Raw genomic sequence first — 23,034 nt, 5'->3', positions numbered from 1 at the left:
CTCCCCACCACCGGCTGCGGTGTCGCTATGGCGACAGAGCGCGCGAGCGTCCCCCTGCAGTCGGGGGACACACACAGACACATACACAGACACCCACCACCGAGACGCAGCTGCTTTGTGGCCATAGCAACGGGGAGCCCCGCCCCTTGCCCCTGCGGCGGGGCCCGGGCGACCCCGCAGGCGCGGCGCCGCCGGTGGGGGCCCCCTGTGCAGCCCCGGCCGGCGAGGGGGGACGGGCTCTGGGTCACCGTCCCTCGTAGTAAAACGCGGAAAAGGTGGGAATTTATCTCCCAACGCAGCCTGGGGCTGTTGGCATCGGTGTCTCTCTGAGTACTATGTATTTTATAACAATTTTCACAGTAATTCACAGCATTAACCGAATAATGCGTAAATTAATCTTTCAGGTAGGAGATAAGGTGGTAAATGCAAGCAGAATCGTCGTTCTTGGCGTAACATAAATCTTTCACTATATATTCCTTCATTGAAAGGGACTCCTGTCATGCAAAGCCCTGTTAAGTACATGGCTCAGCTGCAGGAAGCGCACCTGAGATTTTAAATAACATTGCACACATGAAAACAAGAGCAAAGCCTGCTTGCATCCCTTGTGTGATGAACACAAGAATTACGGATGCGCTAGCAGAATGGGCAGGATGAAAAGTGGCAAAAACAAGCAGGTGAAGAGGAGAAGATGGGAGCGAAGCTCAAGAGTGAAGATGGCGGCCACAGTCCTGGCAAAGCCCCGCTCGGCCAGGCTGGCCTCGCCCAGTGTGTGTAACCTGCTGGTTTCCCAAGGCCAAAAGGGACATTTCTCAACAGCAAAATCATCTATCTAGACTTGTATAAACCTGCTCTTTTTTCTTTGGAGTAGTAGAAGGAGGTTGGTGGGGTTGCAAGAAATCCGGTATAAATGTTAGCTTAATTTCTGCTATGGTTTCTGGATGTTTTACAAATTTGCTGGCAAGGGAGAGGAAAAAGGAGTGTAATTGCTTTGAAGTCTTGCAGTGTCATTCTGGACACAGTTATGCCAGGCTCCTGTTTTTACTGAAGATAGGTGATCTCCAAAATCTTAATAGAAATAGCATATTAAATGCAAACTCTTGAATAAAAATGTTAAAAAGGGGATAAATATGTTAATAGATTACACTGAGTAAATAAAAAAAAAATTAAATGAAATCAAAAGCTAAATCTAATTGCACAAGGTATTAGGTAAGTGGGTGATAAAATGGTCTATGAAGCTCAACATTGTGTGAAGGTTAAGACACCTGGGGAGAGACTTTATCAGCATGAATACACGGAAGACCTGTAAATTAAATATTACATTTGGTAAAGGGATCTTGGAACCATTGTAGATATTCTCTGAAAATGTTTTGAGTTCACAAAAAGACAAATATTTTAAATTATTAGGATACATTTGAGAACAAAACAGAAAACATCACTATGTTAACAACTAAATCTGTGGCGTATCCACAGTGGATATTGTTGTGGTCACTAGATTTTCATAAAAATAGTAATTTTTTAAAAAAATACAGAAAATGTCAGTTGAGTGATACAATGTAGGGTGTAGTCTCTTTGTATGGAAACTGACTGAACATATTAAGATTCTTAAATTTGGAATCAAAATAGGTGAGTGGTTCTGTAACAGAATGATAAAATCATTTTGGTCTGAGTTCGTGATTAAATATTCCCTTGCTCCTGAAAGCACTCTTGGAGTCCATGCGAATGTTACAATGCATGTGAAGTTTAAGCATATCCTTATATTTTTTCCTCAGTTGGGAAAAAGAAATGCATAGGTACACATTTCTGTAAGATATTTGTTTGATAGACTGTAGTACTGAAGAGGGGAAAAGGAATTATTTTCCTTACTTAAAAATAGTCCATAAAAATTAAAAGCTGTTTAACAGTTGAAACCAACATGTACTTCTGTGTTGAGAGTTTGCAAATAGGTAATATGAAGACGAATTCTATGGGAAGGTCTTGGTTAATAAGAAGTTGGACAGTCTGCCAGAATTAAAAAAAAATCTGTCATTGCTAATAGAAACACCCTTTACTAACACGTTGTAAATGCTGCAAGTTATTGTTAGGGAATATTAATTAAAATAGAGCATGCAAAATCCAGAAAATATTTTTAATTAATCCCTTTGGTTTCTCTAATCAAATACAGTTTAGGTTGACTAATAGTCATCTTATTTAGCTTGTTTGATGTTAATTTATTTTATTTCTTTGAAACTCATAGGGCCAAGCTGTGAAAGTATCCTGCGGTCATCAACCTATATTTTTGAGCTGGATGGAAATCAGGCATCGAGGTCACAAGGGTGAAAATATTGCAGAGATTAACAGACAGTTAGCAGAGAAACTTGGCATTACAGATGGAGAACAGGTTTGAAATTCAGTCTTTTTTTCTTATTTAAATAAAGAGTATATTGCAAGATACCTGAAAAGGTAATAATTTACAAGTTAGCTATGACCTTCTTGTTTCATGTATTTACACTGTTACTTCGTTTATATCTGCTCATAAATAATGTTAGGATAGGCTTGTAGGTAGGTCTTTGCAGGGTTGGAGCCACCATCTGCAGTGCCATTAATTTTAGGAAAATTCACTTTTAAGCAATTAAACAATTTAGGAATTACCTCTTGGGAATATTTTCCCTGAGTTCCTGTTATTTTAAGGTAATGGTTAACTTACTGCATATTTCTTCTTGTTTGACTTATTTAGGGTTTAAACTTTCATTCTTTTTTTCCCCCTTCACTGTATGTGCCCGTGTCCTCTCTCTTTGAATGTGTATTTAAATTGGCCTCTTACTCTTGGACCCTGTGTTAAACTTCTTGTAAACAATTATTCCATTGGATGGAAGTTGAAGAGGTGACCAAGAGGCAGGCAGAGCTTTCTGACATGGGACTATTAAAATCTCAACATCCAAGGGGGTTTTTTTAATATTAATAGGTAGAGATTTAAACAAACTAGAACAGAAAAGTATTACTCCGCACATTATTGTGTAATATATTCATATATGTCTATTCTCTCATATGGAAAATTTTATTCAGCAAAATAGAAGACATCAAAGTGTGGCTCAAAGCACCTTGTTTACTTTTTTAGCATATTCTCTCTAAAAATGCTATATCTATTTGCAGAACTTTACTAGTTCAGTGGCAAGGTAACTACCCTTTTTTATTCTACCAACTAATGGCCTTCAACAGAAGAACAATTGACAAAGGAAGCAGAAGAAAACCTCATCCAGCTGTTGCCTGGAAATAGTCATCTGTACAATCAAATAAATAAATTAATAATTAGGTAGTTTTGCCATTGTTTTGGATTCAGGAATTGCATGTTTGCTGTATTTGATAATAATATGCTTTTTACCATGTTGGGGAAAAGTTATTCCTCTCAACTTTTGCTTCAAACTGAGGACCTACATTAATTTAAAATCAATTGTTACTTTTATAAAAGCTGACCTGAAATGAAACTCTCGGAGGACAGGTAACTAGTTTTATATCAAGAAAAAATTAAGTTTTTTTAAAAATGTATGACATGATATTGTTTGAAAATTGTTACCTTCTGTCCAGTGGAACCTTTGGCAAAAATTGACTTTTGAAATATATGTTTAATGCTTTCTGAAAAGCCTAAGGCACAGTAGTTTTTATCATTCCTCCTATACACAGGACCTTAAAACTGTTCTGTAGAAGCGGGGCTGCTTCCTGTGAAACCATTCATAAAGGAACTGGTTTTACGTTTGTATTGTACTTTTTCCTCATTTGTTCAGCTGTTCTGCCTTATCTAAATTTGTGCACAACCCAATGAATTTTTCAGCATTCTAAAGTCCAGAACATTTAAAAATAAAAATTAGAAAGTTCAAATATGTTTATGTGGTCATTATGCATTGAAAATGAATTGCTTGTTATCAGCTGATAAAGCTCTTAATGCTTTTCACGTTCACTTCCATTCATGGTTTGCTGAAGTCCCCAAGCATGCCCAATACAATCCCCTTCCAATCTGTTTAACATCTGTCTCCTGCTTACAAATTACCTAGTGTCATTAAGAAGACGTATGTTCAAAACAGTGAAAATGTATCATGAAGGAGATGTCAGTTTTCTAATTGAATTAAAGATGGAGCTTTTATGTGTTTAAAAATAAGAAGTTGAATATTTTGAAATGGTGTTACTTTTGCCAGGTATTTCTTGAACCCTGTTCCCACGTCTCCTCCTGCCAGCAAGTAGAAGTGGAACCACTCTCAGCAGATGATTGGGAAATTCTGGTAATAACACCCTTCCCACTGTTCACGTCCTTTTCTTACAGATGACACAGATTCTGACACAAGCAGTTTTTTACACAATGCCCCATTCTTTTCAGCCCCTAAGGAAATACTAAATGTGGTGGGGTTTCATTGTATTTTGTATTTCAAGTGGTGTATTAGAAAGAGACATAGAATTTTTATCTTCAAACAAATGTTAAAAATGTATGTGGTATGTAACTTATAATGATACCACTTTTCCCCAGGAACTGCACACTTCCTCTCTTGAAAAACATCTTCTCGACCAGATTCGAATAGTATTTCCAGAAGCCATCTTTCCTGTATGGGTTGAACAGCACACTCATGTTTACATCAAAATCGGTAAGCAACGGTGAAGGCTGTTGTGGCACCCTGATCAAGCTGTTTTGCAAGAGTGGGTGCATTCATTGACCTGCTTTGTTCACATGCAGGTACACTTACGCCAGCAGCCTCCTATGGGAGATTAGAACCGTGCACGGAGCTTCTGATATGCCCCAAAACACGTGATCTTGAGGAAAATATCACCAGCACACCTTCCACAGAAAGTGACATCTTGCTCAAAAATTTTGTGAAAAATAACATGGAGCAAGAAGAAACAGTAAAGGATCCTTTTGCCAAACAACCTTACTTAAAGCCAGGAGTCCTTGAACAGAGTAAGGCTGGTGCAGATGTGACGTTTGGCTCAAATGTTCTCCCAAATATATGGAATCTCATAGGGAGCATTTTCTCTCACACATCTGAGCAGAAACAAAAGACGTTGTGTGATAAAGATGAAGTGAGCACCTTCAAAGACAAGCTGCTGAACTTAATTCACATGGATTCCATTTTTAGAGTATGTCAGTCCCAGCCTCCCAGCGTACAGAATGCATCCGCCAATCATGCATTTATGAAATGCAATGCCATTCATGTTTTTCCTTGGAATTTAGAATTTACTGATTTGGATCCAAGTCCTGTAGTATCTTATGGGAAAATTAATGAGCTGCTTTCCCCAAGACAGCGTCATCAAGAAGCAAAGCAAAATCTGCCATTTGAAAAGCAAAAGCATTTGACTAGTACGCAAGACAAAAATAATTCTAATTCTAATAGCAGTCAAGCATCCAGTGAGGGATCTGTTGTTCAAATCATTTGGAACGGATTTGAAGACCTAAAGAGTGTCATAGAGTATGGCCACAGTGGGGAAGCCCTACATGTTGGAAGAGTTTGGGTCAGTTTGAGCACACTATCTTTTGGGCTTTTTATTGGATAATATTTTCTATTAGATAATTGTGGAGCTGGCTAATTATCGTGCAGTTCTGGGATATAGACTTTGTGTTAAGCTCTCAAGTAGAGTATACTAGAATCAAATAATATTTACTAGAGCCGTGCTTTGCTAAGCCATCTCATGCTGGACTACGTTACTCACCATCATCTTCCAAGATGTATGGTGTCCTCTGGGTTTCTGCATCCTCAGCATTTTTGCACCAAATGGGGAAAATTCTTCAGTGTTTCTGTAGGGAATTTATACTTCCTTCAAAATCTGTTGGTAGCCATTATATTAATAAGAATGTGAAAGTATCTACTTACATTCACTACTGCATAATGAGATTCTTTTCATCAGTTACCACTTTAAAATGTGCTTTCGACTTTAGGTGTCATCAAACTGTAAAGTAATGGGATCACATATCCTAGTGCTATGTGATGTTTGCAAGTGCTTTTATATACTCTTTAAAATAAATCTTAATGTCAAATAACTAGCTTTTATATAATTGAAACTATTTCAATTTTTATATACTATTTTGTAAGGTGCCACAAGTCCTGGTGTGCAGACACTGACATTTCAGCTTGTTCTGATAGAACTACAGCCTGCTTATGTTTGTTTCCTGGAAGCACATGTGGGGTCAACAAAAATAGATAAAATGCACTCCAAATCATTATTTTAACATAATATACAACTCGCCATTCTCTTTATTTTTTTAATTGAGAGTAAGAGCAAGAGCCGGCAGTGGTCTTTACCACTAAATCTTTTAAAAGACGTCATTTTCCAAATGCCAGCAACCATAAAGTCTTTTGGACTTAACAGACATTTATGAGTTGTTTTCAATTTGGATATACATTTAAAATAGTGCAGAATATTTGAAAAGTAGTTTCCTTTTTAAAAGGGCAAACTGACTAGTACGATTTAGGGAGTCTGGATTTTTTCCCTCTGTGCTGCAGATGCGCTTACATCTGATTTGTATAATAGCCTATTTATCTTTACCTGCCCATGTAAAATTAATTTTAATCAAACAAAAAGTAGAGTTTTTGTTTTTCTCCTATGCTAAAAGCATTCTTACAATGTTCTAAGAATTCCTCCTAATTCTTTTTCAACCTTTTGGTTTTTATTTAAAGAAGTTACTAGGTGATCAGCTATAGTGAGCACTTTCACAAATAAGATAAAAGGCAATTAGAAATGTGCAGGAGAGAACAAGATTTAGATGCCACCACCCAATTTATGGTTTCCTTCTTAATTCTCTTGCAGATTACATAATAAACAGATCAATGATCAAATGTAGAGGTTCTATTAGTGACAGAGAAACGTGTTTTGCTATATAGGCAATGTTATAACTGTTTTACTTTCTGATATTTCATTTTTCTTTGCTTTTATTTTAAATATTTCAGATTCCAGATGGTCTGAGAAAAAAGCTACGTATCGAAATACATTCAACAGTCCGAATTAAGTCAGTTGAATCTGTTCCTAAAATTCCTGTATATCTTAGACTGCAACCCAAACAGAACTTAGTGAGTTGATATTCTTGGTCACGTATTTGTTCGTATATTGGAAAACTGATAATGTTGCTCTAGTCTAGGTTGGGCTTTTTTTCAATGTTTATTTGTTTTCATTTGTTAGATGATAGTTTGGAAGTTGTCTGTCATGTATGACACCATTCCAAAGAAATTTATTTTTAAATAATTCCTTGCTTTTTCTTTTTACTATATAAGTCATTTAAATTAAGAAGATGTTATGATTCACTTAAACAAGGCTTATCTAGTAATACTATTCTGTATTTTGATCAGTGATACCACAAACATCAATCCATTGAATTTTGTTTTGCACTTGGTAAGTATTTCAAATAGTTTAGCATGTTATCTGTAACAATTTCTTATTTAAAGGAACTGGCAGAGGTTACAGAGGGTGGAGGAAATAGAACTGAATTTTAACTCCTAGTTCCCTGAAGCTATTAGAGGAATGCTGTATAGTACCTTTTAAATCATAGGGTCTTCCATTATTTCTCAAATTGTGAAAACTTCTGATGTCTTCCTTATTAAAAAGGATGTTGACATCATGAAGAAGAAATGGCATTGGTAGGGAAAAGATGCATTTTCTGTTTAATTAGGTCTCAAACCTAAAAAATTCCTCTCAAAATAGCAACAATAATAATAAACAATAATCAATAATAATTTTGCATCAGACCTTCATCTGCAGTACATTAATACTGGTTCCAACATAGCAAATTTTAAGTGTATAGGTTTACTACTATAAAAACAAAACCAAGAAATAATCATAGAGTTAAAGGAAATACCTGTTTTAAGTGTTCTGGGAGAAGACATGCTTATACTCTTCAAACATTGCAGTGCCCAGTGGATTTCCTAAGAGAGACAATTGCAATAAAATTATTACAATTTTTATGTGCTGTTTACGTTTTTACCTCCTTTTAATGCTGATATTTTTTCCCCATATGCTAAAGATTTAATTTTCTAGAGTTATATCATTGAATCCCTCTGTTTTTCTGTCAGTGAGACATATCCAGTCTTCCGAGTGAGGATCTGTGACAGTAAGAACATACTTTGTACCAGTTCTCACAGTCTGTCAGATGAGCTGTGGAATGACGTATTTCTTCATAACATACCATATGCTTGTTTCTGTGCAACACTGGACTGATTATTCCCCATGTTAGCTGCCCCTCAAAACTTTAAATACAGCACTTTGTATCATAGCAGGGCTTATGTATGGTTTGTTCTTTATCCCCGATACTCTAGTTTCTTACCTACAGAGGAATGGTTGAACTCTTGAACTCCTTTTTTTTTTTTTTTTTTTTTTTTTTTATGTTGGAGTTAAGAGCATTCTGTCAGTAATTTACTAAAATTGTACAATGTGGGAAAGAAGTTGTCTTCTCCTTTTTCATCATCCGGGGGAGTCCATGCCTTTCAGTACGCCACAGTACAAAGTAGTTACATGTGCTTTTACATGTTTTAAATACAGATTTCTCCCCTTCTTTCTAATTCAGTTGAAGTTTTTTTAGTTCTTGGAACAAACCAGACAAAGACAGTAGGAAATATGACAGTAACTTTCATTTTTCTTTCTGAACACTGCTTCCATGATCTCGGCTGATTCCCCCTTTTTTGGGCAGGAATTATGCTTCTGTGATTAGGAACTCAGCCAAGGTATATGTGATGTAGACTCAATTTCTTTAACTATTCAATTTGTCTAGGTGATCTGGGGTAAGTTGTTTGACCTCTTTGCGTGCTTGTTGAAGTTTGTTGGCGATGCCCCTGATCTAGATGAGCCCAAGCTTCTTTGTGTAGGAAGCAGAGTACACAGAGAAGAGAGGGATGTAGCGAGCACCCAAAATAAGTGACAGGTCAATACTGGTGCATATCTTGGGTTCTTTTTCAAACCTGAGTAGTGCTCTTGAATCTGGCAATACAGATAAGTAAAAGAAGAATAAAAGATTTTCCTTGCCCTCACATCAGTGTTCCAAAGATAAAATCTTTAAGGTCGTGGAAGATTCAGCTGTTGCTGTAGCAAGGGCTAGACAGATGCTTTCCATGGAGCAGTTGATAGAAAAGGTGTTTGTTGGCAAAATGTTACTTTCTGTATAAATAAAACTGTTATATCTTCTTCCATCTTTCTGCTACCATAAGAGAAACAAATGCCTCGTGCGTAGGAAGAAAACAGTTTTACTTACTAACACCTTGGTTTGCATAATTTCCCCTTTCTTTTTTCCTGTTTAGCATAAAGATATACATGAAGATGATGTTAAATCTGCTTTCAGTTCTTGGCTGCGGGATTCTGCTACCGATGATCTCCCGTGGGTAATGACAAGCACAGACTGTATACCTCTGTCTGTTAAAGAAGGTAAGGCTAATACTGTCCTGTGCTGTAGCTGTCTTAACTGTCCATTATGGAATTTACTTAGGCAATACGCTATTTAATCTCCATATACACCATTTGGCATAACAGATACCTCTTACCCTGAAACTGTAACAATGAATTATGCTGTAATAATGATTAACCTTTTTTATTCTTTCATTTTGGATTATATTGTAGTAATTCAGAATACACTAATCTGTTTCATGTTATGAGGAATAAAAACTGAATTTATTTGGAATTTTAATAGTTGTTCCTTGGGTTTTTACAGGAACAGAGGAGTTTTTCCTTAGCGTAGTGCATCCTACGCACACTGAAGAAAATAAGTCTGAGAGTATTTTTATGCTGAGTCCCAGTTTGCTGCAAAAGGCCAATATACAAGTAAATATCACATAGTATCAGGTATCAAGTAATTTAAATTGTTATATTTGGTTAAAAATATATTACATTTTATATATAATGTATTTTGGTTTCCCTTTTTAAATAAATAATGACAGCCTGTTCATTAAATTCATTAAATATCTGCATTCTTGATATGTTATTTATAGCCTCAGCATTGGTGAGATTATGGCATGCCACACTAGTTACTGAATTTCATAGTCTATATTAAATTCTTAGAAAAAATCATTTAGAGCAGAAGAGCCTCAGTACTGTCCAAGTTTGAGCATACTGTCCTTATACTTAGTTGTTCTTTCCCTTAATGCCTAAACCACTGTAAAATCACTTCACAGTGTATCTGGCAGGAACAGTACCTTGTTCTGACGAAGATGAGACATATTCCCCATTCAAACCTACCAAGCTCACACTGCCTTCTCGTTTACATAGTTTCTGTGCATCTGTTTCTTCAGTCTCCTTTTTCAGGAGAGTAAATATTTCTATTTAATATTAGGATTACTGTTTCCATTAATAATTCTGATTGAACCAGTGCCTATGACTCCAGGTTTATGGTTATAGGAGTGGGATAACTTTTTTTTTTTAAAACTGATACAGTTAAATTTTAGCAGAGAATTAAGGTGTCCTGTTTTGACTATTTAGAATAGATATTTTCCTGCAAAATTTAGGATTCCTATTCAAAAAGAAGTAGAACAAGACCTCTATTTCTATTGGTAGTAGAGAAGTACAAGAAGACTTCTACAAATTGTGCTAGTGACTGGTACTAAAATGAAAGGGTGAAATGCATTTCTTAATAGCAGTGTCAGCATCTCCTACCAGCCTGTCCTTATCTGTGAACCTCTCTCTTAGCCCTGTTTGCCTGCACAGCTTTCCATACTAGCTCCCCACTGAGCTAGACTGAAAAATTCATGTGGGTGAAAAAGCCGGGTGTTTTGTCAGGTTACTTTTCACCCAGATCAGACTCCTGATCTGATTCACTATCTTGCCTCAAGTAGTTACTGGTAGGGAGAGAGATGATGGGCCGCACAGTCTGGTATAAAGAGCACTTGGCCTAACATCTTATCACAGGTTATTACATTACTGTAAACACGGGATTGTATTTTGGAAATAGTTGTATCGATGCCATTTTACCAATGCAGCTTTCTTCCAAGGGCAGTAAACTTCAGCAAAACATACATGTAACATTTTCTTTACACAATTCCAGAAATGGCTAGTCACTTCTATATCCTTCTTCTGTAGTTATATTTAATGCAAAGTACTAACTCTTTCCTTTGTTGTAGGTTCTTTTACACCCTCTAACTGGAACAGCTGACGGTGACAGCCAGCCACCTATGTGTGATACAGACAGGAACCTTCCTTACCACAAACTAAAAGATTTAGGGTGAGACGTTTTCATAGTAGAAAACATGGGAGGGAATGGGAATTTTAAAAAAAGAATATTGGTGGAAATGCAGATTTTTTGAAAACTAAGCCAGATCTAAAAAAACCTCTGCATCTTTTGGCTTGTGTCAGGTTCAGACCTTATCCTAGTGTATGTAGATGTTTAATTTTGTCCTCTGAATAGTTTTACTGCAGTGAATAGAAAACTTCATGTGACTGAAGGTACTTGCATACTGACAAGTTCACCATGTCTGACAGTAGAACTGCATGAGTTTCAGAAGAAATACTGATAGTTGAGTAGCTCTTGGTGTACTTCTAAGTAGTGTGAAACAGACCTCTATGTAGCAGTAAGGGATACTAGGGCTGTTTAGGCCGAGGTTTCCAAATGAATCAAAACTTATGTTGCAGTCTGTCTGTCAACCCTTAACTTAAACCTGTTTACTTGTTTAACTACATTTAATAGCATGGGTCGCAAAGAAACTTACTTCCTACAAGTTTTATCAGAATTGTCAGCTGAGGAGAGAAGTGCGGAGTGGTGTCTCCACTGGTAAAATGAGCAATGCAAGCTCAACAGCTGCTTGGTTAACCTGCTAGGTGGCCAGTGGCAGAGGTGTCGTCTGGAACTAGCCATAGGACATACTGGCTTTTCCCCAACAAATAAGTAATATGTAAAGCTGTGATCATGAGTATGAGGGAAGACAGTGGTACTGTGTAGTAAGCAAACCTGAAGTAGGGATGGAACGGAGAGGATGTGAGAGACTTGGAGTATTGTGGTAGTATGCTATCAGCACTGTGAAAGGCAGCTGAGGATGTTAATGAGGCATTGTGAAAAGCAACTGAGCATATTATTATTGAAGAGGGAATGGGAACTGCTATGGGGGTAGTGTGATAGGGATGGGATGTTGTAGGATAGCGATGTTAGAAACCAGGATTCATTTGTTTATTCCATTTCTCATGGAAAAACACTTTCTGTTTAAAGTTGAAATACAAAACTGACAGGCTTGTTGTTTGTGGATGTGAAAGGCTTTGTGTCTTGAAAGTCACAAAGATTTAGAACCGGTAAAGGATAAGGATGTCTTCAAAGGAACTATGTGTTACTTTATTCCAAAAAGGCTAGGAATTTTTCTGACCCAGGCATGCTCCATTGTTTTACCAATTTGTTACATTTTTAGTAGGTTGTTACTCAGACACTCAAATAGATGAAGCCCCAGAAGATGGTTAGCTTTTGTCTTCTGAGACCTACCTCGTGGTGTATAATGACTGGATGACCCTTCCATTGTGGGGGTGTTCTGCAGTGTCTGTCTGTGTCCCCTGTGTCACCACTGCAGAATAAAGATCTTCAGATTGAATTGTCTTTAGCTTTTTCTTGAAAAGATGAAGTACATCACAATGTGTCAGCATTGAAACTTCACCATGCTGCAAGCTATTACTGTTTACATTGTGTGTACTGATGCTACTCTAGGCCATTTAATGTTTTATTTGCTTTGCAGAGGAGTAGACAAATTAGGAACATCTGCCTTTGAACACATAAGCCACAGTCTTCTGGGGCGTCCTTTATCTCAGAAGCTGGCTGCTGTTGCTGTGGGACTGCGAAGTGGAGGGGTGCTTCTCACAGGAGGAAAGGTATGCACTTTGCTACTCTTTATTTGCAAACCCTCCCAGATTGTCTTCCATAGTTACAAAACTGTTTTCATTAGGTTTTTTTGATACCATGCAAGTTCCAAAGAATTAAAGAAGAAGCTGGGAAAAAAAAGCAGTTAACTGAAGAGAGTTAATTCAGTAAAACATTATATTATATATTTGTATACAGATTTTGTGCACACTTCATCAATGCATATTCAGATTTCATGTATATATATATATAATGTAAGTTTTAAGGATTGTAACCAATGCCATTTCAATTTGTTCCCTTAGGGGATTAATCTACTTTATTTTTATACTATAAGAAACACTTATTTTCTCTGAAATATTTGCATGAAAATAAGAATATAATATTTTCTCCTGTGTTTTAACATAAAATGGTAGTGGAGTTGATACTTTTGTTTTCCTGTTCCCTCTTATGGTGATCCATTTAATACCATATTCCACTGAAACTAAAAGATGTCTTAACATGAACTCAGTGGAATCAGAACACTACCCACAGTGGATGTATCCACTCTGAAATTGTTTATACTTCTTTCTATCTATGGCTTTGGTCTCTACCAAATGATATAAAGACAGAACATGTATATACTTTCGGTGAGGAATAAAACCAGTGTGCATACAGCTTTCCCAGCTTGTTAACTGGTGTATACTGTGACCAAAACTCTACAGAAACAGAAGGAACTAGTTCTGTCAATTTACATTAGCTCGCATTTATTTTTGTAGGGAAGTGGAAAGTCGGCATTAGCAAAGGCCATCTGCAGAGAAGCGTTCGATAGACTGGATGCCCATGTGGAAGTAATTGATTGTAAACCTTTAAGAGGTATGATATTTTTTTTTCTTACTCTCAAATCTTTGCTGTATGATGATGCACAATTACAAAGTTACTATATTTACTCTGAATAATTTTTCTAGTATTATTACAGCTTTTGCAAGGATATTTGGTGCCTCGCAATGAGCATCTTTAACAGTCTGATGAAAACACAGCTGCCGTAAGCTTATTTCACACTTTTATCAATTTCTGTCCCATGTACCACCACCAAATTCAAACAATGCTTGCCGTACTTATTTCTGATTGTTACAAGATAGGAAGAAGTTGCAAGTTGAACTGTGTGGTTTTTTTCAGCTGTGCTAGCTGTAACGAGTGTTACATTAAAAAATTACAAGTGTTAAAGGATACCTGTATTAATCAGTGAAAAGATGACACAGGCACCAAAGAAGGATCGAACAACCAGCTGAAACCTGATTTATGGTGGCATATTTACTTAACCTAGTGTATGTTGGCAGTAGTCATCTAACACTCATGATTATGAGTGATGATGATGATGAGATGAATCCTTAGATTTTGTGAGTTCAAAATAAGTATTTCACAGCAAAGATGTAAGAAGACAAAAAAGGCTTTTTTTACTCTTTCATTTACTGGCTTTCCTAAATAGTCTTGGTGTTACAGAGGCAGAGAATACTCAACTGTTTTGTTACAGAGCCCTTACATTGCACGGCTGTACTCTTTTTTCTCAAGTCCCTACTAAGCTCCTTGCTCCAGAGAAAAAGGGAAAGATTGATAAAGAGCTAGGTCCTTTGCTCTGAAAAATTCTTCCAATTGCAGGATTCTTTAATAGCTAATTTAGAGTGCTGTTGATACTGTTCTGTTTTTAACTGTCTAGAAATTAGAACTGTAGGCTTCTATAGTGGTTAGTGAAAGATGATAATTTCATTTTAGGACAGGTGGATCCTTCTAGTACTTTTTTTGATAGAAGATGTGGACTCTTTTCTTTACTGACTATTGACTCTGGTTTAATCTTGGTACCTGGATTTATAGGAGTAAAGTTAAGCTACACAAATCAAAACGTTGTAGTATTACATGAACAAGATGTAGTCAGTCTGATGATTTTTTTTCCTGATATGTTTTGTCATTAAAATTGTGTTTCTGTTTTAGGAAAAAGATTAGCAAACATAAGGAAAAGTGTGGAAGAAGCTTTTTTAGAGGCAGCATGGAGACAACCATCCATTCTTTTGATGGATGATCTTGATCACATTGTTGGAGTACCTTCTACACCAGAGCATGAGAACAGCCCTGAAACGGTTCAAAGCAATAGACTTGCTTATGGTAATACTGTGCTGCCTGTGTTTGGATAAAAATATAATGCATCTTGGAATTTCTTGCACCTCAATTGTACTGTCCTACGTGGACAATTCTGTCCGTATCATTATTGCCTGTGGACGGTGTGGTATTCCATGGCAGGGATTCACAAATTACAAGTTTGTAGACCATTTGTGGACCACTAGCTGAATCAAAATGGTCCCCTCGGAGCTTGGAGTAGACATTGCCAATGGTACATACACCACCACTGCTGATGGCAATGGCTGTTGTCAGTACCACTGCCAGTGGCAGATGCTTCTCAGTTCCTTTTTATTTTGCTCATGCACTCAAATATGTTGCAATTGCTTACAAATTACAGATGAATCTTTAACTAATAATTACTTATAAGATCAATATTACAATTGACATATCATCAAAATTGATCATGTTTTCCATAATTATTATTTATAATTACAGAGATACATAAATTTGATACTTATCGATGTTTAGAACTAACTTCTTTTAGCTGAGTACTAATTTCTTTATCATCCTACTTGGTATACTTTGTAGAACTTCCATTTTACAGTGTAACAATCCATAGATTTTAAAAATAAGATTATCAATTGTAGTTTGACATCCTGTATACAGTTTCTTTTTATTCCTTAAAATCTAGTCAGTGATAAGTAGCAAAAAAACTTTAAATTTAAATGATCGAGATTAATATCATTGGTTTTTTAGCTGTATTCAACTCTGTTCATGTAAAATTAAAACCGTAGCAAAAAATATCTTCCATTTCTTATCTCAGTTTGAGGGAGTTGGTGTAATTTTTTATTAAATTACTTTTGAAGGTCAGAAAATCGTACCCTAATTTTTTTAAAAAAAATATGCACTTAAGTTACTTGAAGAATTGTTTGTGTTTCTTATTATTTACAGGTATAATGCGTACAACAGAGTTTTAGAGTTTTAACTATAATTCCACCAGGATCTACCTTGCATCCATAATTTCTTTGACTTTCATATATTATTTTTTCCTAGATTGCTTATTTTCTAGGCTCAGCATCTATTTTTATTCTTGTAACTTTCCCTTTTTTGTTTGTATGGAGGGAATAATATTTCTAGAACAGTGATCATAGCACACAAAAAAAAATCCCTGTTTAATATCCTGTGATAGACATCATCAGTGATGTTACAAATTTAGCTTTTAAAGAGCACTTCTGCTGGCATTTTATTAACGGAAGGTACTGTCCTAGGAAAAAAAAAAATCTTTTATTTTTTTAATTTAAAAAAAGCCTCTAAACATGGGAATAAAACAGATATAGAATAAGATGTTACATTTTGTGTGTCCTAATGCTGATCTCCAGTATAGCAGAAATGACTGTTATGCAATGCAGAATCTTTTGTTATTTTGCAATTCATGGAGCAATGTCTTCTGTGTTTAGTTTTGAAAGATCTGATAAAAGAAGTTATTTCCATGGGAAGTTTGATTGCATTAATTGCCACAAGTCAGTCTGAACACTCTCTACATCCTTCCCTGGTTTCAGCTCAAGGAACTCACATATTTCAGTGCTTCAAATGTATCCGTTCTCCAGATCAGGTAAATTCAGGTAAAATGGTTAAAATGTTGTTTGCCTTCCCAGCAGCCTCAAATATAGTACTGGAACAGCTGCAAAAATAGTCGGTTACACCCAAAGATGACGAAAAATCTGGAAACCTTAGAAGTTCTTTCATGATATTTAAATACCGCAGAACTTATATCTGTCATTATAAAGTTTAAAAAAATAAAAGTAGTCCAGTGAAAACTCCCAGTTGGCCCCACTCTCCTTATCTTCAGTGGTGAGAGAAGGGTGTGTTCAGAGGACATTCAGTTCGATGTAAAACAAGTCAGGTTGTCTAACATAGGTGAGATATACATGTCTCCTTGTTACCTGTAAGGGGATTCTAGAGGAGCAGCTTTGAAAAAACATGTAAGTCACTACAGTTAGAGAAATGAGATTAAATTTGAGTGTCTTTATTCACTCCTCATAGGAATAAGTATGCTCCTAGAATGTGTATTTTTAAAATGTTATTAAAACTAAATGTTAATTTTATGTGAGAGTTTTGAGTTAGTTTTCTATATTAATTACATCCCTCTACTTTTGAATACAGTCCATTTTGAAAAGTAAAATGGATAGAAGGAAGAATAAACAGTATAACTTCATTGCAGGAGAAAGCAGACACTTTGTACTTGTGCATGCCCTAATGACATGACACCAACATGGCAACTTATTTAACAGGGGATGTTCCTGCCTGCTTGTCTTGTGTCACAGCCTAGCTATTAAAAGCCACTGAGCAGGGGATTCTGTGTTAGATACAGTGTAGCTTTCTCCCACTTCCTGCAAGTCTGCTTTTATCATTTTTAATACTAATACGTGAATAAGCATGAGGCATCACTGGAAAAGTCAGGATCTCAAAAGACACCAAATGATCTGATGTGTTTTATCTAATGCAATATATTTAATCGCAAATATATTCTGCTTATATCAGCAAAATGAAAGAAGTTCCTTTTCCTGTTAAACAGAAAAAATGGGTGTAAAACAGTAGAATCTGTGGGGTGGAGGGTTGTTTCACTATAATTGTTGGGTTTAAGATAGCTGTGGCAAGATAAACATTTGTAGTTATGTAATGGGTGGATTTATTGAAATTCATCTGAAGAGCTAACTTTTATTTATATTCATGCCTGCTCAGATTTTGTCATTTGAAGGTTTGGTGACGTGTAAATATTTAAGGAAATTATCGTGAGTTGTATGTATTTACTTTTTGAATTTCTAAAATCCATATAAATATTAAACTCAGTATACACTTGCTGCACAATTCTGTTTTTCAGAAGCAAAGATGTGAAATCCTGTATTCAATAATAAAAAAGAAACTGAATTCTGATATAAAGAATTTCTCTGATCTTGACCTCCAATGTCTTGCAAAGGAAACGGAAGGTTTTGTTGCTAGAGATTTTACTATGCTGGTTGATCGTGCCATTCATGCCTGTGTTTCCAACCAGAATGCTTTTCAAAATGGTGGTATGTTGACAACAAAATCTCTTCTTTCATAGTCTTACTTCTGTTATCCAGAACCTGTGAAATAATACAGAAATAAAAAGCCGGGGTTAAAATGTATTTAATTGCTATATATTGTGAGAAATTTGTTACTGGTAGGCTGTGTGTTCTTTTTTTTGTTCAGGACTTTTTTTTTTCTTTAAGCAGAATTGAATCTCTCAACTACAGATTTTCAGAAAGCTCTAAAAGATTTTACTCCGTTAGCTCTGAGAAATGTCAACCTTCATAAACCTAAAGACATTGGCTGGGACAGGATTGGTGGCTTAAAAGATGTGAAGCAAATACTCATGGATACCATCATGTTACCTGCAAAGGTACCCAGTTCTTTTAAATTAGTTACTTGAATTGTGTATGTAATGTTAGTAGGGGAAGAGTTATTTTTAAGGTGTGACATGGTATTTGACAAAAAGACAACAGGTATGACTTTAAGCTACTTTTGTAGCTTCCCAGTCTTCAGCTGTCTTCAGCTACTGGAAAACTCTTTCTCCTTCCCCTTCCCTCTTCCAAATACAAAAGGCAATGGCTTGTGCATTTCTACAGATCAAGTGTTGCTCTAGAATACTGCAGTATTGCTAACATCATCTTTGCTACGCTCTGTGTTGCAGGGTTGGTTATTGGACTCTGTAAAGATAACGTTTCCAGCTGTCTTCTGCAGTGCTTTTGCTAGAGAAGTATTCTGTTCTGGATGAATGCAAATCCATCAATTCCCCTTTATTTTACTGTGGCCTTTCTGCCTTGCTTGCTTAAAACTTCCAGCACTGAGATGAGCCATCCATTTCAGTCTTCCAACAAAATGACTGAACAGTTTTCTGTGTAATGGACCGAATCTTTTACTGTATACTTATATAATTTAATCATATCAGTTCGTAATTAAAATAGGAATTTAGAAGTACCAACATGGACAGTATAAAGCTCTAGTGCATCCCTATTCTGTCCTGTTTCCTCTTGGTAGAAAATGCCACTTGTTTGTATTTTAAGTACCTATGAAGCCTAGGAACCCACTTTAGCCTAGGGCTAAACTAACAAGAGTCCAGATGAGCTCTTGTGATAATAATGTGGATAAAAGAAATTAGACACACTCTATTGAGACAAAAATCAACACTAATCAGTGATGTTACAGTACACTGCAGAATAATTACATATTTTAGAATATGTCTTGTTGAAATTCTTTTCCAGTATCCAGAATTATTTGCAAACCTGCCCTTACGACAGAGATCAGGAGTCTTGCTGTATGGAGCACCTGGAACAGGAAAAACACTATTAGCAGGAGTAGTTGCTCGAGAGAGTGGAATGAATTTCATCAGCATAAAGGTAGCAAGAGTTTGAAGATTAATTGATTCATTTTATTAATTGAATGAAATAGCTTAACAATACCTGTGAGTATGTGCTTGTGAGGTCAAAACACCAAAGTAAGAAACTCACATTTAAAATTCAGTATGTCTCTGGATATCCCTGACTTCTGGAACTTCAAAGTTTTATTACTGAGATGATATTTTTTTTTGTATAATTATTTATTAGGCAGAATTACAAAATTTAATTAGATGTTCTTAGTTTCCTGTTTTTTATAACAAGAGCCTGGATTTTGCTTCCACTGGACAATGAAGTAGAGCAATGCATTTTAAACATATTTTCAAAATACGTATAAGCTGTTGCCTTGTGCTACTGTCATACATGTTCTGTTATAGTAGAAAAATGGAATTATTACTTTAAGTTGGAATCCTTAAAAGATTCTTTTGGCTTATCTAGACATCTCAGCTCTTCTATTCAGAGATACCACTCTCATCTACAAGAAAATTCACTCCGGTATATAAAATCGATGCTGACATTGATTTGCATGTTAAAACTAAGAAACATACCATGAATGTTCTTTTCTGATTTTTTTTTTTTTTTAGGGACCAGAGCTGCTCAGCAAATACATTGGAGCGAGTGAGCAAGCAGTTCGAGATATCTTTAACAGGTTGGCTTTGTAAAGATTGGTCAGGTTATCAATGAATTTTATTGGTTGAAGCTCCAAGAAATAATTTTTTTGTCCTAGGAGAGACATAGCATCAGATCACAAAAGCATCTGAATTAATTAGTTATGCTGAACCAGATGTTCAGGTCTTGGCAAGTTCAACTTAACCATCATTATTTAAGAACTGAGCATTTTAGCTCAGATCAGGAGTGCATTTTGGAAGCTGAACTCCCAGTTCTCCCCATTTACAGTGTGTTCGTTCACATCACAGAACTGTCTTGGAAAACACATGCTGAATTCCTTTCAGATGACTCCAGGAGACAGCCGAGTGCGCTCCAACTAGTAATGAACACTCGGTACATAGGATCATACTAGACTTGGTATTGAGGTCCTTGTTGCCAGTTGTTTTGTATTTACAAATCTGTCCTTACTGACCCTCAGTGTTCACATATCCTGCATAGCCTTTGCTTCTTGTGTAGTTTACAGCGTAGGCAGTCTTTGTGTTAGATGTACATAAGCCAAGACTTCGTCTGCAGTGATTGGATTTTAGAGCCTTCATGTATATTAACACGACAGTTGAGTACTTCAGAAATTATAGAGTGAAAGGTGTGTCATAAAAATGAGCAGTGATTCCATTGCAATCCAATTCTTCAGAACCTCTAAATTTCTACAGAAAACAGATTTTCTCATCTCTCATTAAACGTAACTGTTCTCTGAAGCAAAAAGCAATTACCTTTAATATTTCTAAGCAGTTCTAGCTGTGACCCAAACTTAAACAGAATTTAAGTATTGTCTTTTTTTTACCTTTTAGAGCTCAGGCAGCTAAGCCTTGTATCATTTTCTTTGATGAGTTTGATTCTATTGCTCCTCGCCGAGGCCACGACAACACAGGAGTTACCGACCGAGTGGTTAACCAACTGTTGACTCAGTTAGATGGTGTGGAAGGCTTACAAGGTAGTAATTCATCTGTGCACTCCTTTTTATGCAAAAGTTTAGCAGATGTTAATGATATTTTTCTGCACTTTCCTAAGGAGTTTATGTGCTAGCTGCTACTAGTCGCCCAGACTTGATTGACCCTGCTTTGTTAAGGCCAGGTCGACTGGATAAATGCCTGTACTGTCCACCTCCTGATCAGGTGAGGAAACAAAACATTTTACATGAGAGGCAAGTTAAAAAAAAAAAAGAAACTAATGGACTTTATTCTCCTTTTCTTTATATTTAGTGGCATTTCAAACCTCAACAGTGAACTTCATTGCCTAGCTCCAGTTACACAACAGTATAAATTCACTGATTTTAGTGTCAGTGTATTTGCATAAAACTGGGGAAAGACAAGGCCATTTACCACAGTCTACAGGATCAAATCATGTTCCTGTGGATACAGCTGATTTAAAAAAAAAAAAAAAGAAGGAAACTAGTATGCAGAAAGAAATTGGAAGCACGGTAGTGTTTATCATGTTCTGCGTCTTATCATGAGTCCGGTGGATCTGCCGTTTGCTTGAAGTGATGAACCATAGCTATTCCCAACACAACTCTTGAATTATCTGAAGTTTTCAGAGCAGTTTTATTCTGAATTCAGTTGATCCCCACTATTCTTTACCCACATTTAATTTGGAATATTCAAATTCTTTTTAAGTCAGATCTGTCACTAGTTAGGAAAGGAACGATTCCCATTGATTTTAGTGGGTTTTGGATCAGGCCTTTGAGGCTGTACAATATGTATCTTTGATTCCCCATTTTATGAGAAAAATTAGTGTTCATTTTCAGATTGGTTAGCACATGTAACAAGCACCACATCATTTCATTCTCAAACACACATAAAGAAGATGATCCTGTGCCTTAAGAATACAGATATAGACTCCCTTTTCCTTTTTTTTTTTTTTTCTGTAAACCTCTGGTTTAGAATATGATCATTCAGGAGGTAAACAGAAGTTTTTCACTCTCATTTACTTCTCTTTGCAAAAGGACATATAAGCAGCAGAGTTCACTTTCATAGTTTTAAATATTTCATATATAAAATTCCCAGATATTAATGATATTTAGAGAAATATATTTTTCTGCATTTCGTACAGTTTCTCTTAGACTCTTCAAGAAATGTAACAAAATGTATGCCTATATTTTAAAGATTGATTACTATACAGTATGTCTTATATGTACTATTATTAGGGTAGTATCTTCTTTAAAAAAGATCCTCCTTCAGATAGGAAGTTGCTTGTAATAGGGCCAAAGGCACTACCTAGCAATCAGGACAAGGAAAACAACAGGTTGCTTTACTGACATTTTTTTTTCCCTTTTTACAGAATTCACGCTATGAAATCTTAAAAGCTCTCAGTCATTCCCTGTCCTTGGCAAACGATGTGGACTTTCAGGATTTGGCAGCAAAAACAGAATGGTTCACAGGGGCTGACCTAAAAGCTTTATTGTACAATGCCCAATTAGAGGCAATCCATGCTAATTTAGGTTCAGGTTTAACACAGGTAAATAAAACTGATACAAAAGAAATCTCTGCTCTTTTTATTTTGACATGGATATGTTTGAAAGAGTTAATTTTATCCTTTTTTTTTTTTTCAAAATTATTTTTAATAAGGTTTAGTTTTCCTATATTTGTATACAGAGGATTAAAATCTTAATATGTTTGCAGAAAAAGGCAAGAATAATGTAAAAAATCAGTTTAAATACTTCTTAAACACTTTTTTTTTCCATTTTATGATAGGTGTTTAATGTTAAATAGATTTATGTAAGCCAAATCTGTTTATCATTGTTATGCGGAATGACTGACAGATCACTAGGAAGGATCCCACTCAGAGTTTCTTAGGAGTGGCTAGCAAATTCAGTTTTGAGGTGGCACATTTTGGATGATGGAGGAAGCAAGGAATTGGTGGATTTCGTGGAGTTGTTCCAGCAGACTGTGATTTAAGGTCAGGAGAGAAGAGAGAGGATGGTGATATCTGAAGTAGCCTGGTCTGGCTCATCTTCCAGGCACGAGCTAATACTTGCACTTCCGAGGTCCAGGATCCCACCCTTACATGACTGACAGGTTCTTTCCTCTTTTAGCTTCTATTCAGCCACCTTTCCTCACATTTCTAATGCCTGTCGTATGGTTCTAGCTGGAAAGGGACAGGCATGGC

The 23,034-nt window shown here is 36.1% G+C and overlaps 1 protein-coding gene across 3 annotated transcripts in view; it reads left to right on the top strand.

Moving 5' to 3' along the window:
* The window catches only part of PEX1 (peroxisomal biogenesis factor 1), a 29,222-nt gene that overhangs the window by 517 nt on the left and 5,671 nt on the right, over positions 1–23,034 (top strand). The window contains exons 1-20 of one of the 3 annotated variants that reach the window (XM_074835555.1): positions 203–275; positions 2,234–2,377; positions 4,167–4,250; positions 4,493–4,607; positions 4,697–5,469; positions 6,903–7,022; positions 9,237–9,360; positions 9,644–9,753; positions 11,046–11,146; positions 12,636–12,768; positions 13,513–13,609; positions 14,723–14,893; positions 16,306–16,460; positions 17,730–17,919; positions 18,103–18,269; positions 19,132–19,266; positions 19,848–19,912; positions 20,721–20,863; positions 20,941–21,044; positions 22,207–22,383. In XM_074835555.1, the coding sequence (XP_074691656.1) occupies positions 2,285–2,377; positions 4,167–4,250; positions 4,493–4,607; positions 4,697–5,469; positions 6,903–7,022; positions 9,237–9,360; positions 9,644–9,753; positions 11,046–11,146; positions 12,636–12,768; positions 13,513–13,609; positions 14,723–14,893; positions 16,306–16,460; positions 17,730–17,919; positions 18,103–18,269; positions 19,132–19,266; positions 19,848–19,912; positions 20,721–20,863; positions 20,941–21,044; positions 22,207–22,383 (3,057 nt within the window). In that variant the 5' untranslated portion in view covers positions 203–275; positions 2,234–2,284. Of the gene's footprint in view, positions 1–202; positions 276–2,233; positions 2,378–4,166; positions 4,251–4,492; positions 4,608–4,696; positions 5,470–6,902; positions 7,023–9,236; positions 9,361–9,643; positions 9,754–11,045; positions 11,147–12,635; positions 12,769–13,512; positions 13,610–14,722; positions 14,894–16,305; positions 16,461–17,729; positions 17,920–18,102; positions 18,270–19,131; positions 19,267–19,847; positions 19,913–20,720; positions 20,864–20,940; positions 21,045–22,206; positions 22,384–23,034 lie in introns of those variants that run through there. The other 2 variants (XM_074835535.1, XM_074835545.1) reach the window with 2 other exon arrangements.

Source organism: Strix aluco, chromosome 1, assembly GCF_031877795.1.
Source record: "Strix aluco isolate bStrAlu1 chromosome 1, bStrAlu1.hap1, whole genome shotgun sequence".
Lineage (NCBI taxonomy): Eukaryota > Metazoa > Chordata > Aves > Strigiformes > Strigidae > Strix > Strix aluco.
This window is presented reverse-complemented; position numbering and strand designations above follow the sequence as displayed.